This window comes from Ogataea polymorpha (genome assembly GCF_001664045.1).
Source record: "Ogataea polymorpha strain NCYC 495 leu1.1 chromosome Unknown OGAPOscaffold_2, whole genome shotgun sequence".
Classification (NCBI taxonomy): domain Eukaryota; kingdom Fungi; phylum Ascomycota; class Pichiomycetes; order Pichiales; family Pichiaceae; genus Ogataea; species Ogataea polymorpha.
In genome coordinates, this window is record NW_017264699.1 from 607,593 (window position 1) to 620,509 (window position 12,917).

The following is a 12,917-nucleotide window of genomic DNA, read 5'->3' on the forward strand; positions in this document are numbered from 1 at the left end:
CGAGGGCGGGAAAACGAAGCCCACATTTTTCGGACAACATCTCTACACCTTTTGTTTTAGAGGAAAACTTGAATCTCACCTGTTTAGCAAAGTATTACATAATAATAATAATTTCCCTATCAGAGGGCGTACAGAGCCAGGGCTCCAACAGCGGCCAGGGCTCCAACACGAACAGCAGGAGCACCATCCTCGTAAGTTGAAATAGAAGAAGTGCACTTCTCTTCAGTACAAGTTGTAGTCAACGTCTCAGTACCGTTGTAAGCGAAAGCACAGGTAGCCAGAGCAATAACAGCGAAAGATAACTTCATGGTGGTAGTTTGTAGTTTTGTTTGAAATTGAACAGAAAGAGAGCAGGCTGTGCTTCCTTATATACGTCTGACTTATCTTGCCATTATCGCGCGCTGATCGAACCTTGCTGCATTTTAACCCAATTTGATAAGGCAAATTTCCAATTACGGTAAGGTAATTAGTAAAAGAAGTTTTAGTATTAGTGGAGCTGAGATATGACTTCCGGAGGACTCCTATAGTAGCTTGAGCAAATAGGGAGCGCTGTAGCCATAGCTCGGACAGTTTTGATGCTTTTGTCGTTCATTTTCGTGTATTCAAACCCAGCATTCGCCTTTCTAAACCTCTGTTCCAGCACGAATATTAGACCGGGGCAACACATAAATGCCCCAAATGGGGAACTCAAATTCTCTGTTTTTGTTAATATGTAGAAATGAAATCTGCAGGTTCCATGATTAAGGGCCGACTATAGCCAGAATCAGGTTGGAATGCGATATTCGGATCCTTACTTTTGAATGATCAGAAGGATTCTACAACCATCCCAAAATCTCATGAGACACGCAGTACCTGCTGCCACGGGAGATTTAACATGCTTGGAGATCAGTACTCCTTATAATCAATTTTAAGGTTGCAAATGTAACCTGATTGGTCGAAATAGCGCCAGCCAAGTGAACCATTCATTTCATGATAGCCGAGGGAAATAGTCCTCCTATTGCAAAAGTTTTGCTTCTAAAGCAGGTTGTTGCTGCTTTCAAACGTCTCGCACTCTCCCGCAGATTAGCGTCGTGATTAGGTAATCATAAGGAGGTCGAGATACAACGGGTAAACTTTTGGAACAAAAAAAACGTAGATCAAACGACTGTTGTTTCATCAATCCAGCGAATATCCCATTGGCACAAATCATGTCTACTAAGGTCAGCAATGCCACGACCGATATACAACGGACGGACCAGCCTGTGTACCAGAGGAAACGTTCGGCTTCTAAGACACAAAGCAATTACAACTCTGTGAATAATAATGCCTTATATTCAGGGTCGTCGCTTTCAAGCCAGTCTGAGCCCCACGAGAGTGACCCACAACCTCCACGCTTGCAAAAATTTGCCCACGTTGTAAAGTTTGTGTCTCCTGATCAATCACAATCAGAATTGGTCAAGATCTTGAATGTTCCCCTCGCGCCGGAGTCTCTCAAGATTGGCCGTCAGAATGTGCCCAAAATCACCAACAAAATAACAGACGGGTACTTTGACTCGCGTGTTCTTTCTAGAAATCATGCTGAGCTGTTTATCAAAGATAACAAACTGTACATCAGAGATTTGAAGTCGTCCAATGGAACATTCATCAATGACGAGAAACTAGAGCCACACAAGGAGTACGAGCTGAAATTAGGCGACAAGTTAGACCTCGGAACCACGCTGGAGTCCCAAGTGGCACACAAAAAGATCACATGCAAGGTGGTGGAATTGACCTACATGAGCCTAGAGGATTATGAAAATGTCATCAGCCAAACTTTGAGTAAAGGCGATCAAGAAAGCAAGAAATTAGAGCTATTTAACAGCTCTTTAGATGCTCTGATTTTTAGCGACGTGATAGAGGAGCAAGAAGATTTAGTGTTGGAATCACTTATGGATGAAGTCGCCCAAGTTGAGAAGAAAGAAGTACCAAAAAGGAAAGAAGAGGACAAAATTGTGACTAACTTGACTATCAAGCAGTCAGCCAAGCTTGATGATGTGGTACGAAAACTCATCATATCGATTAATAACGAGTACATACAACAGCAGAGACTTCGAGAGATTTCAAAATTCATGAAGAACTATACACAGTATACTCCAAAAGCTTTTGCTCTGGGACAAAGTGACTCGGATGAGCGCGTCAGGGATTTAGAGGGGGAGTTGATAAGCCTAAGAGAGCAGCTAGCTGTTGCTCGCGCCAGTGAAACAGATGCCGCAGTGGCGGTCAAGGAAAAAGAGGAAGCTCATTCAAAAGTGCTGAGAGAATTGGAAAGCGTTAAGTCGAAACTCGGTTCGGTTCTAGACGAATTAGAGAAAGAGAGAACCATGAAACTGCAGGCGCAAAAGGAAACCTATTCCTTAGGGCTCAAGGTGGAAGAATTGACCAGAGAATTAGAGAGTTCCAAAGAGGTGTCTCCGTTGCCGACTGAGCCTTTACCGCGAGCTGAAACTCCGAAACATGGGGATGAAATGCATAATCAAAAGCCCGATGATATACAGATAAAAGTCGAAAAGCCGCTAACCGTGCGACGTCAAACCCATACTATTCCAATATACGTTACCTCTACAATGATGATCGCCCTGGCCATTGCATTACTATTTAAGTATGAACCCACTATTGTTTCGTGGATCTCAAATTAGGATTGAGGTGAGCTTCTACTCCCAAGCCCAGTCGATTAGCCAAGTGCTTCACAAATGAATGAGCCAGTCTATCTATATCCACCACCTTACCGATTTCTTCCTTGATCGACGTCTGCTGGTACTGGTCGAGACCGCAAAGCACTATTCTCGGATCGTTTACATAAGACAGATCTGGAAATGCGTTGATTGATATTCCGTGAGATGTTATCGATCGTTGCAAGTTCACTCCTATGGAGGCAATTTTCCGCAACCCGTTATTGTCGACCCAAACTCCTGTGTTCTCAGTGGTCACCGCATTAATACCCACCCAAGACTCTTTCAAAGTTTCTATTGCGCAATTCTCGAGCAAGGATACATAGCATTTTGATTTAAGACCCTTGAACTCGCTTAAATCTATTATTGGATATAATACCAGTTGTCCCGGGCCATGGTACGTGATCTGGCCTCCTCTGGATGTCTGTACAAATTTAGCGTTTTTTATAAGTTCTATGAATTGTCGGCGCTCAGGAGTTGTATTGATCCGTTCTCGTTTGCCTCCAGTGTATGTGTGTTGGAATTGGAAAGATAGGACTGTGGGCCTATTATTTGGTATCTTGTGCTTTTTATTTTCAAGCATTTCCGAGACAAGTTGCTCCTGAATTTGGTTGCCTTGCTCGTAGCATAGAATCTTGTCATAGTGCGCATGTCGCAGAACGGAGTGGAGGTTTCGCGGTGAGTACCTTGAGCAGGCCATTGTGTAAAATATTTCAGAGAGAAAGTTACATAATCAGATCGAAATATTTATCGTTTTCTACGCGTCATGAGGGTTCTTTGTGTTGCGGAGAAACCTGCCATAGCGAAAGCAGTGGCTTTCATACTTGGAGGGGGGCGTGTATCCACGCGAGAAACAAAGGTAGGCTGGATCAAAAACTATGATTTCGACTTCAATTTCCCGCAGTTCGGAAGTTGTCAGGTTACCATGACCGCAGTGACTGGCCACATCACCACGATAGATTTCCCTGAGAATTATGGTTGGGGAAAATGCGAGCACTCGAGTCTATTTGATGCCCCTGTTCTGACAAAATACACAGACAAGAATTCCATGAACATTGCCAAAAATATCACTGATGAAGCTTCACGATCCAATGTGCTGATGATATGGACAGATTGCGATCGGGAGGGAGAGTACATTGGATACGAAATTATGGAGCAAGCACGAAAGAAAAACCCGAGCATTAACTTGGAGACCACTCAGCGAGCACATTTCTCCCATCTTGAACGGTCACACGTGATTCGTGCTGCGTGCAATACCACAAAATTAGATCAAAAGGCGATCGACGCCGTGCTGACACGTATGGAACTTGATTTACGTACAGGATCCAGCTTCACGCGGCTTCTCACGGATTTGTTCAGACGAAATTTTAGATACGACAACGTTGTGTCTTATGGTGGGTGTCAGTTCCCTACCCTCGGTTTTGTGGTTGACCGTTACAAACGAATCAAGAACTTTATACCGGAGGATTTCTGGTACTTGAACCTCGCTTTCAAAAAGAAGAATGACAAAGCCAAAGGGACAACATCGGCCACATGGACTAGAGGCCATTTATTCGATAGATTTGCGGCCCTCTGCATATATCAAAACTGTATCGAGATGGATGGTAATGAGGCAACAGTGGTATCGCTTGACACAAAACCAACCTCAAACTGGGCTCCTTTACCGCTTACCACCGTCGAGATGCAGAAAGACTGTGCTAGATTTTTCAAATTCAGCGCAAAGCAAACACTCACCATTGCAGAAAAGCTGTACAATTCTGGATTTATTTCCTACCCCAGGACAGAGACCGACCGATTTCCCAAGAACATGGATCTCAAAAAACTGATCCAATCGCAAACACAGTCTCAAACATGGGGTCAGTACGCCCAAATGTTGTTAAACGACGGTAGCAAATTCAGGCAACCGAGAGAGGGCTCCCACGACGACAAAGCACACCCTCCTATTCATCCTGTCATTTTCACGAGTGGAGAGTCATTGAACGCAAACGAACGAAAGCTTTACGAATACGTGGTGCGTCGATTTTTGGGATGTTGCTCTAAAGATGCGACTGGTTTGAGAACCAGTTTGACTCTCAAATGGGGGACAGAAACTTTCACGGCTTCGGGACTCATTGTCAACGAACTCAATTACTTGGAAGTATATGTTTACAATTCGTGGGAGTCATCCAAGTCCAAGATTCCGGAAGTTCAGGCCGGGGATAAAGTTACTCTGACCTCTGCACAGTTATCCACGGGAAAAACGTCACCTCCTAGCCCCCTCACCGAGCCAGAATTGATTGCGCTGATGGATATCAACGGAATTGGCACTGATGCCACAATCGCAGAGCATATTGAAAAAATTATAGAGCGCTCATATGTCACCAAAGAAGATCAGGGCCGCGGAAAGTCCAAGTCCAAGGTTCTCATCCCAACCGAGCTGGGCTATGCCTTGGCCGAAGGGTTCAGCCAAATTGGCTTTGATAGCATGTCCTTGACTAAACCTTTCTTGCGCAAAAATCTTGAGGTCAAACTAAAAGCAATTTGCGAGGGATCCATTCAAAGAGAGCAGGTGCTTCAGGAAATAGGGTCCATGTATCGCGAGGCATTCGCATTGACCAGCCGCAGCTCACGTCTCCTGGCGGACAGTTATCGAACTGTGACGGCCAGTAACGCTTAGCACATCTCAAGTGGAGGTGGAACATCCGGGACCAGTCCCAGCTTGAAATGCTCAGCCTTGAATTCATTGATAATAGATTCGGACAGGTCGTCAACTTTGGTTGGCTGCTCTTCTATTGCAGCCTGTTTGAATCCTGTAGGCGTAGGGTTTGTAGTTTGTCCAAATGATGCCGCACTTGGTTGTACGAAAGGCGAGTTTTGAGCCTGGCCAAAAGGCGCAGACGATGGCTGTGTGAAAGGCGACGAGCTGCTGACGTTCTTGGTCGCAGCTTGACCAAAAACACCAGCATTAGCAGTCTGCTGGCCAAAAGGAGAGGCTTTTTGAGCGCCAAATGAGCCAAACCCAGTTTTTCCAAAAGCGGACGATGTCTGTGGGTTTCCAAAAGGGCCAGCGTTAGACGTAGTGGACTGTGATCCTGCTCCAAAAGGACTGGGCTGAATCGTACTAGTCTGGCCCCCAAAGGGACCAGCAGAGGACGAAGCACCTGCACCGACTCCATTAGGAAACGACATCGTACTTGAGTTCATTGTGTTGCCAGAGATTGCGCCAAATGGACTGGCAGTGCTCGAGGATGCATTAGATTGACCTCCAAATGGATTTGGTTTAACACTTGCAAAAGCTCCCGTCGGCTGCCCAAAACCTGTTTTGCCGAAACCCGAGGAGGCTCCTGAAGAGCTACCAAATGGATTAGATACGCTGTTTGTGCTGGTTTGTGATCCAAAGGGGTTGGGTTTGGAACCAAAACCTGCGCTTCCGAAAGCGGGAGTGTTGGATGATGCAAACGGGTTAGCGTTAGTTGTCACTGCTGTGCCAAAAGGATTGGATTGCGCTGCAGGGGCCCCGAAATGATTTTTAGCGGAACCTAGAGAGGAACTCTGCTGATTGAAAGGCGATGAACCTCGATTTCCAAACGGTAAGGATGAAGATGGGGCAGGGTTCATATCGATAGAGAAATTGATGAAAGGTTTGACATCTGCTGGATTTTTCTCAGCTGCTAATTGCAAATACCTAGCAGCCTTTTGGGCGTCTTTCCGCACGTATTCCAGGCATTTAATCATGTCTTGTTTTCGACTATTATATTCATGAACAGCAGTATCTGGGTTTTGATAGTATTGAACCCGCAGCTCCTCATACGATACGTCTCTTCCGCTTATAATGTTCACGTTGGCGGGCGGAGGCAAACTAAAGGCAGTCAATATAGCACCATTGCGAACATCAGGCAGTATTGCATCGATATTTTTTCTTATGTCTTCTGTCTTGGCCTGCAAGGAGGAGGCAGATGTAAAGCTTTTCAGATCCTCATGACCATTTTTGATGTGAAGATTGTGACATCGGTTTCCGTAGCGGCAGTTGCCATTTTGGAAATATGGGCACACCTTTCTTTGAGACATGCAAATAATCAATCAGTATTTAAAACAAAAAAAAACACATCTAGTTTTGAGCATGATTTGTGTGGAGTGCTCTACACCCATTCAGACTCTTTATGAGAAATATAAGGGAGACCACATTCGACTGACGATATGTTCCAACTGTCACAAGGTTGCGGACCGATATATCGAATTTGATAAGGTGCTGTTATTTATCGATCTCATGCTTTTGAAACCTCAGGCCTACAGACACACGATCTACAACCAATCGCTCAACTACGGGGCAGATATTGAAGATGGAAAAAGAGAATTGCAACACGAGAAACGAACGTTCTTCCAACGACATGGCCCATTCTTGCGCCTCTTGGTGCTCATGCTTCTATTCGAGGTCTACTTGACATGGGCCTACGAGGAAAAGAATTATTTGGAGAATGTATACAGAACATCATTGATCAATCAGATTGTTTTGGAATTACCAAGAATCATGTCACAGTATTTGTTCTTTTTAACAAAGGCGGTTCTCGATACCGTCGTTCTGCATTTGTCGCTTCAATTCTTCACCTACAGAGTCCTTGAATTTGGATACCCAATTACAGTCGAATTTGAAAATAATGCGTCTCTGTCGTCTTGCAAAGCTTTGTCTCCGACCGACTTGCCCCAATTAACAAGGTCCGTATCCTCCTCTTCGTCTACATCATCATGCCCCGCAAACATTCAAAGAGTCCACTTCTCCAGGGATTATTTCATTAGCATCATTTCCTCAACAATTCTTCTTTCCAACCTTATCAAGCTCTTCCCGATTGTGATGCTTATTTGGCCATACGATATATTTATCCTCAACATCACAGCAAACACGGTCCAGATCATACACCTTGTCATCCTTATTGAAGCTATCCACATCGTATTACTACAAAATCCAAACAACCACTATTGGAAAATCTCCCTGGTCGTCTTTACTAGCCATGTCATCAAGCTCGTTGTCACCAGACTTTTGATTATGTCAGTCTTCCGCCTCATGTACCACCTACCATTCAAGACCCTTATACTGGATGAAATACATCAACTCCAATTGAAGCTGGAGCTAGTGACTGAATTGTTCAAATATCTTGGTCTTTGAATATCGCTCTTCATATATTCGCGCTCTATAGATTCTAAAACTCTTCGAAGGTAAACCGTTTCCGCACTGTGCCATCCTTTGTAGCCATCACAACGTGTTCGCCATCGACTGCCAGCCACGGGCCTTCTAAACTTTGCACCAGGTACGGATACTCGTAAGTCTGATTGTACTCTCTGCGCTCGTCGATGGTACTGGATCTCAAGGATGAGTAACTCACTCCGATTGTCAAAGGGTGGGTCGCTCTCACGCCAGCTGAGCTTTGCGGATCTGTATCAACCTGCGTATCCTTGTTGATAGCACGTAGGGCAATGAAAAAGCTCAGCGGTAGATAGTTGCGTTCGAAATTCCACAAGTACAATATGGTCAGGAAGGGCAGGGGGATAAGAAACATCGCCAAAAGGTAAGCATTGTTCAGGGCCAAAGAGCCCGCCACTGTCAATTGGAAGAGAAGCAGCCCTAAAACAATGCGACGGAAAATAATTGGCATCACTTGACCTGTCGAGTGCTGGGGATGGATGCATGCGTAGATTAGCAGGTACTTGTACACAAAATAACCAATGATGAAGTATGCAAGCCCCGAGGACAAAATTTTGGTGGACATCACGCTATAGAGCAATGTGATAATCAAGATGAGAATGGGATGCGGCAGATGCAAACCAAAATTGAATACAGGTGGCCTGTAAAGTTCTTTAAAGTCCCTCGGTGTCTTGCAGTTTGCACGAATAAACATGAAACGCAACACATGGCCCGTAATCAGCAATTTCAAAGGCATAAGAGCCAATCCTTGAAGCAAAATGGTATCGACATAAAAAGACGACAATCCTCTCAAGGACGTCGCCAACTGCAGAGCAAGCTTCTTGGAGTCGCTTAAATAACCCCAGTAATTCGAGGCGGTACCGGCCATTGTGAAAACCAGGAACAAGTTGACAAAAACATAGAAAAAGTTCTTGGACACCACCGATAGCTCCTCCTCTCCGTGGGAGACGAATCCCTGTCTGGAAGACAGCCAAACGTATAAGTATGGGATCACAAAATTCAGCAAGGTAAACAGATACACAGGAAGCAGTTCAGTGACAAACTTCTGCGCCCATTCATGTTTTTCAAGAAGCTCTCCTAAATCTGGCCAAAACTTACTGATGGTCTTCAAATTAAGCAATGTAGCCAGGTAACCGACAGGAAAAATAAAGGCAACTCCCATGATTCCAGTCAATATGGTGATGTAGTAGATTTTTAGGACTCTGTCTTTGCGAGGAAGAGTCACGTTCTCCCAAATGATATCTTTGGGAGCAGGAGCCGTGCGGGTGATTAAGAAACTGACTCGAGGATCTAGAACTGCTTGTGCCACCATCTGCGCCGTTGCAACCGAGTCCATCGTGATAAATGCTGTAGGGGTAGCAGGATAATGTCTCTGACGAGCGACCATAATCTCTTCATCTATCACGTTCAATTGCTGCGTATAGTAATCGATCGCATCCACCGACTTGCCACAAATTCCCAAAAAACCCAACTTTATCTGAGGTCTCTTCTTATACACTGCAGACCCAAAACTCGTTCCGAAAGGATCGGTTTCGGTTGGGGAAGCTTGGTACTCGACAACAGAATTGGAGCCATATTCGTAATCCGATGTATCTGCATCGGATGTTGTACCGGCATGTGTGCTATCCGAGCCTTCTTCTTCATCCCTGTATCTCGGGCATTCAGGTGTTAATGGATATGAGCTTTCAACAAACGGCCGAATGTTAAAGGTCGGGTTTTTTGTAGTGCCGATGTACCTTGCCCAAAAGATCTCCAATTTACGAATGATGTGATTCCTCTGTTTAAACAACAAATCCAGCTTCTTCCATTCCCTGCAAATGACTATCTTGGCAACCTTACCAATACCCAAGGACTCAATACTTTCCCGTAGGGCGCGCTCATTTCGAAGCTCGGGGGGAATTCCACTCAATCGGATGGTCCTATCCGTAATAGAATTTTGGTTACCGAGAATATTTTGCCGATACTGAATAACTTTGCGCGTCTGCTGCATGAGGAAATACTCAGTGATGAAAGTAAAGACATAGGTAAAAATGACATAGAGCCACAAATATGTGTGATAGTCTGTCGCCTCTGAGGGATCCTTGGGGTCCGAACTATCGTCACCGTCACTTTGATCGTAGTCTCCAGTGAAGTAGTAGCGGATTGGTGAGATAATTAGAACCGAAAAAAGCCAGCACACAGACAGAAGTTTTATACTCATCTTGAAGAACCCAAGAAACACAAAAGCATCAAGTCCAGCGTACTCTAAAATGTCGGCCTCCGTTATACGCCAGACAGTAGCCAACCAGCCAAATAGTGATTTAGTGGAAAGCACCGGTGGCATGAATTTGCGATTTGACACGCCTAGGTAGTTCATTCGTGCCATGTAAATATTGGGGAAGCGGCATCTCAAGACACAAAATGCCGAAAATATGAAAAACCCAGCTACTGCAGATATGAGCAGCTGCGTTGTGACCAGCCTGGTCGGTTTTGGGGCATCTCTCAAATTTTTTTCAATTTGCAAATAATCATCAATCATAGAACTAATCGCCTGGTTATATGAGAGATTTTATTACTGTGGATTTCTTTACGAATATTTTTTTATCTCAAGATAGTGTCAGGAATTTACAAGTGATTTGATCCAAGCGCGTAAATTGCTGTTCGCGAAGAGCATAGAATTTGAGTGAACATTTGTCCAAGAGTAAGATCTGCGTCTAACAGTCATTCAATGAGCCCCGTTTTGGCCCTATTTCACTGATGACGAATTCCGAATTCAATAACCGTTCCAAGTTGGAGGAGCCCATAGAGCAGATATTATCTCAGAACAAGCAGAAGATACTGGAGATTCTAGGCAATAAATACGCTAGCGATGAGTCTCTTCTGCTCGGTACTGTTAGTTTCGCTCAGTCAAAGCTATTGACCTACATCCTCGATAATCTGAACGTCCCTACCGCTTCTCGGGTTATGCTGGGGAAAATCGTCGACAGAGTATGGGTGGACCTTCATCACCCTACAATCAAGATATTTCAGTCTCAGTTTCGGTTCTTGTCGAAAAAGAAGTCGTCGTCTAAAAAGCAAAGGCCTTTTACCAGCGTGGAAATCCGGAAGACCTTCGAGCATTTTGTGCGCTTCATTTCCAAGTGCTATGATTTTTATATCAGTTTGGTGAAGGAGATTCTCATATCGCATGACATTCTACTTTTTGTTCCAGTCAAGAAACTTACGACGACGCTGAAAATAGACATCACTATCAAAGAGCCGAGAAAATCCCCATCCCAGCGCACGATTGAGTCGTTGGTCTACGTTATTAGCAAATGCGTTCTTTACATTGGAGACCTCTCCAGATATCGCGCATTGGTTGCAAAGACGTATTTGCCGACAGCTTCAATCTCTAAAGAAGATAACAACAATTATAGCAAGTCTATTGAGCTTTATAAGTTGGCTCTCCTGATCTTGCCGTCGTTGGGAGATCCTTACAACCACATTGCTATCATCGATAACCTCAAAGAGGATAGCTTCAATGTGGTTTACAACTTTATCCGGTCGTCCCTCAGCAGCGAACCATTACCTATCGGCCTCGGTAACCTTATTAATTATGTGTCGAAAAAACCTAATCCGATGTTGAGAGTTTTCGAAGCGCATAATTCAACGCCTAAATCCGATCTTACAAAAAATGTGAAATATGAGCTGCTGAGATATCAGTTCCTTGTTCTATTTGATTATTATCTGCTGCCAGGCCAGTGGAAGGAGTCGGAGGGCTACTTGATTCATCATCACTCGATCCAGAACATCGAGACGGAATTTTTCAAATTTATGAAACAACTGGATTATCGGAAGCAGGTTTTCAATGATCTATATTTTAAACAGCTTGTGATATTGATTGGAGGATTTGAGCTGCTGGTGGATAACAACATGGTCCATCCCGAGCTAGACCATAGCACCGCTATCATCGGAGAATACTTGAAATTCACATTCAGATTTTTGGACAACATGATGCAGATCTCGCTAGATAACTGGAATGGAAATTCCGAGCAGCCTGATCTCACCCATTTGTTGCTGCCTCTTGTTAGACTGATGCTTTGTTGGTTCAAGGAGAGGGAGCTTCCAAGAAGCTATCTGATTCAAACTCCGAAATACGCTTTAAAGTTGGCTCAGATCGTCAACAACGCTGTTGAATATTTCCGCGTTTACCCGGATGCAAGTTCCCAAGTGGACGCCAATACGAGATTCAAGGACTACAAGCCTGAAAGAAAAAGGCTCTTTAAAGAGGACGTTACTTTGAAAGAATTCAGGCCAATCAATTATGCATTGGATGATTTCAATGATAGCAAGTTCCAAGAGAAGTCTGAGACTTCGGTGCTTGCTTTGATTGGAGAGCTCCCAGACGAAAGTCATAAGTCCATGAAACTTTGTGACTATGTCCTTAGAATGATTTCGGTTGCACACATGGGAATACGTATTCTAAGTGAGAACAAAGTCGACTTGCAATTTGATCATACTACTCAATTATTCTTGATCCCAGACAGCAAGGTGAAGCCATTTTCAAAGAAACGCACCAAGCCTCTAGAAGATGGTAAACTGAATTACGAGGAAAATGAACACCAATTTGTTTCCATGGTGGACTCGATTGTAAGCGATCACGAGGAAGATTTGACAACTCAGCCTGTTAGCGCCGCAAACTCCCCAGAGCTGACTAAAGCGCCGGCAAAGACCGCACCTGCTACGAGTCCTCCGATATTTCCTAACATCTGGTCGAACCAGCCGTTGATGGCTAATCTGCAACCACAGCAAGCAAATATGGGCTTTTACTACCCTATGGATATACCTCAATCTCAGTTCTTCAAGCCTACAGTTGACCCTCTCCCGGCCCACACCAGCGGCAATGCATTTAATCTTCACCCCCAGTTACCTCTGGCTGATTCATTTAATGCAATGAACTATAATCCATTCTTTTTCCAGCAACCGTTGAATATGGAAACAATGAATCAAGAAGCGGGACAAACAGAGAAACCTTATAACGCGTATCACCAATATGGAAAACCATAGTATATACACATTTATAATTAATAGACTTT

General features: G+C 44.2%; 7 protein-coding genes across 7 annotated transcripts; 4 read left to right on the plus strand and 3 right to left on the minus strand.

Moving 5' to 3' along the window:
* Positions 1-1,187: 1,187 nt before the first annotated feature.
* Positions 1,188-3,141, plus strand: OGAPODRAFT_75333 (uncharacterized protein; the record flags this gene model as incomplete). The annotated part of the gene is made up of 1 exon (XM_018356009.1): positions 1,188-3,141. The coding sequence occupies one exon, from the start codon at positions 1,188-1,190 to the stop codon at positions 2,652-2,654; it is 1,467 nt and encodes a 488-aa protein (XP_018212203.1). The 3' UTR covers positions 2,655-3,141.
* OGAPODRAFT_97999 (uncharacterized protein) lies at positions 1,240-3,270 on the minus strand (the record flags this gene model as incomplete). Its single annotated transcript, XM_018357984.1, has 1 exon — positions 1,240-3,270. One exon carries the CDS (start codon positions 3,268-3,270, stop codon positions 2,629-2,631), a length of 642 nt encoding a protein of 213 aa, XP_018212204.1. The 3' UTR covers positions 1,240-2,628.
* A 183-nt stretch (positions 3,271-3,453) lies between these two features.
* Positions 3,454-6,531, plus strand: OGAPODRAFT_98002 (uncharacterized protein; the record flags this gene model as incomplete). Its single annotated transcript, XM_018357985.1, has 1 exon — positions 3,454-6,531. One exon carries the CDS (start codon positions 3,454-3,456, stop codon positions 5,341-5,343), a length of 1,890 nt encoding a protein of 629 aa, XP_018212205.1. The 3' UTR covers positions 5,344-6,531.
* Positions 3,739-6,734, minus strand: OGAPODRAFT_92677 (uncharacterized protein; the record flags this gene model as incomplete). The annotated part of the gene is made up of 1 exon (XM_018357197.1): positions 3,739-6,734. The coding sequence occupies one exon, from the start codon at positions 6,732-6,734 to the stop codon at positions 5,340-5,342; it is 1,395 nt and encodes a 464-aa protein (XP_018212206.1). The 3' UTR covers positions 3,739-5,339.
* Positions 6,735-6,786: 52 nt separating this feature from the next.
* OGAPODRAFT_6895 (uncharacterized protein) lies at positions 6,787-7,827 on the plus strand (the record flags this gene model as incomplete). The annotated part of the gene is made up of 1 exon (XM_018355828.1): positions 6,787-7,827. The coding sequence occupies one exon, from the start codon at positions 6,787-6,789 to the stop codon at positions 7,825-7,827; it is 1,041 nt and encodes a 346-aa protein (XP_018212207.1).
* OGAPODRAFT_85780 (uncharacterized protein) lies at positions 7,730-12,907 on the minus strand. The gene has a single exon (XM_018356814.1). It carries the CDS (start codon positions 10,379-10,381, stop codon positions 7,862-7,864), a length of 2,520 nt encoding a protein of 839 aa, XP_018212208.1. The 5' UTR covers positions 10,382-12,907; the 3' UTR covers positions 7,730-7,861.
* OGAPODRAFT_15701 (uncharacterized protein) lies at positions 10,490-12,909 on the plus strand. The gene has a single exon (XM_018353899.1). It carries the CDS (start codon positions 10,600-10,602, stop codon positions 12,886-12,888), a length of 2,289 nt encoding a protein of 762 aa, XP_018212209.1. The 5' UTR covers positions 10,490-10,599; the 3' UTR covers positions 12,889-12,909.
* Positions 12,910-12,917: the final 8 nt, after the last annotated feature.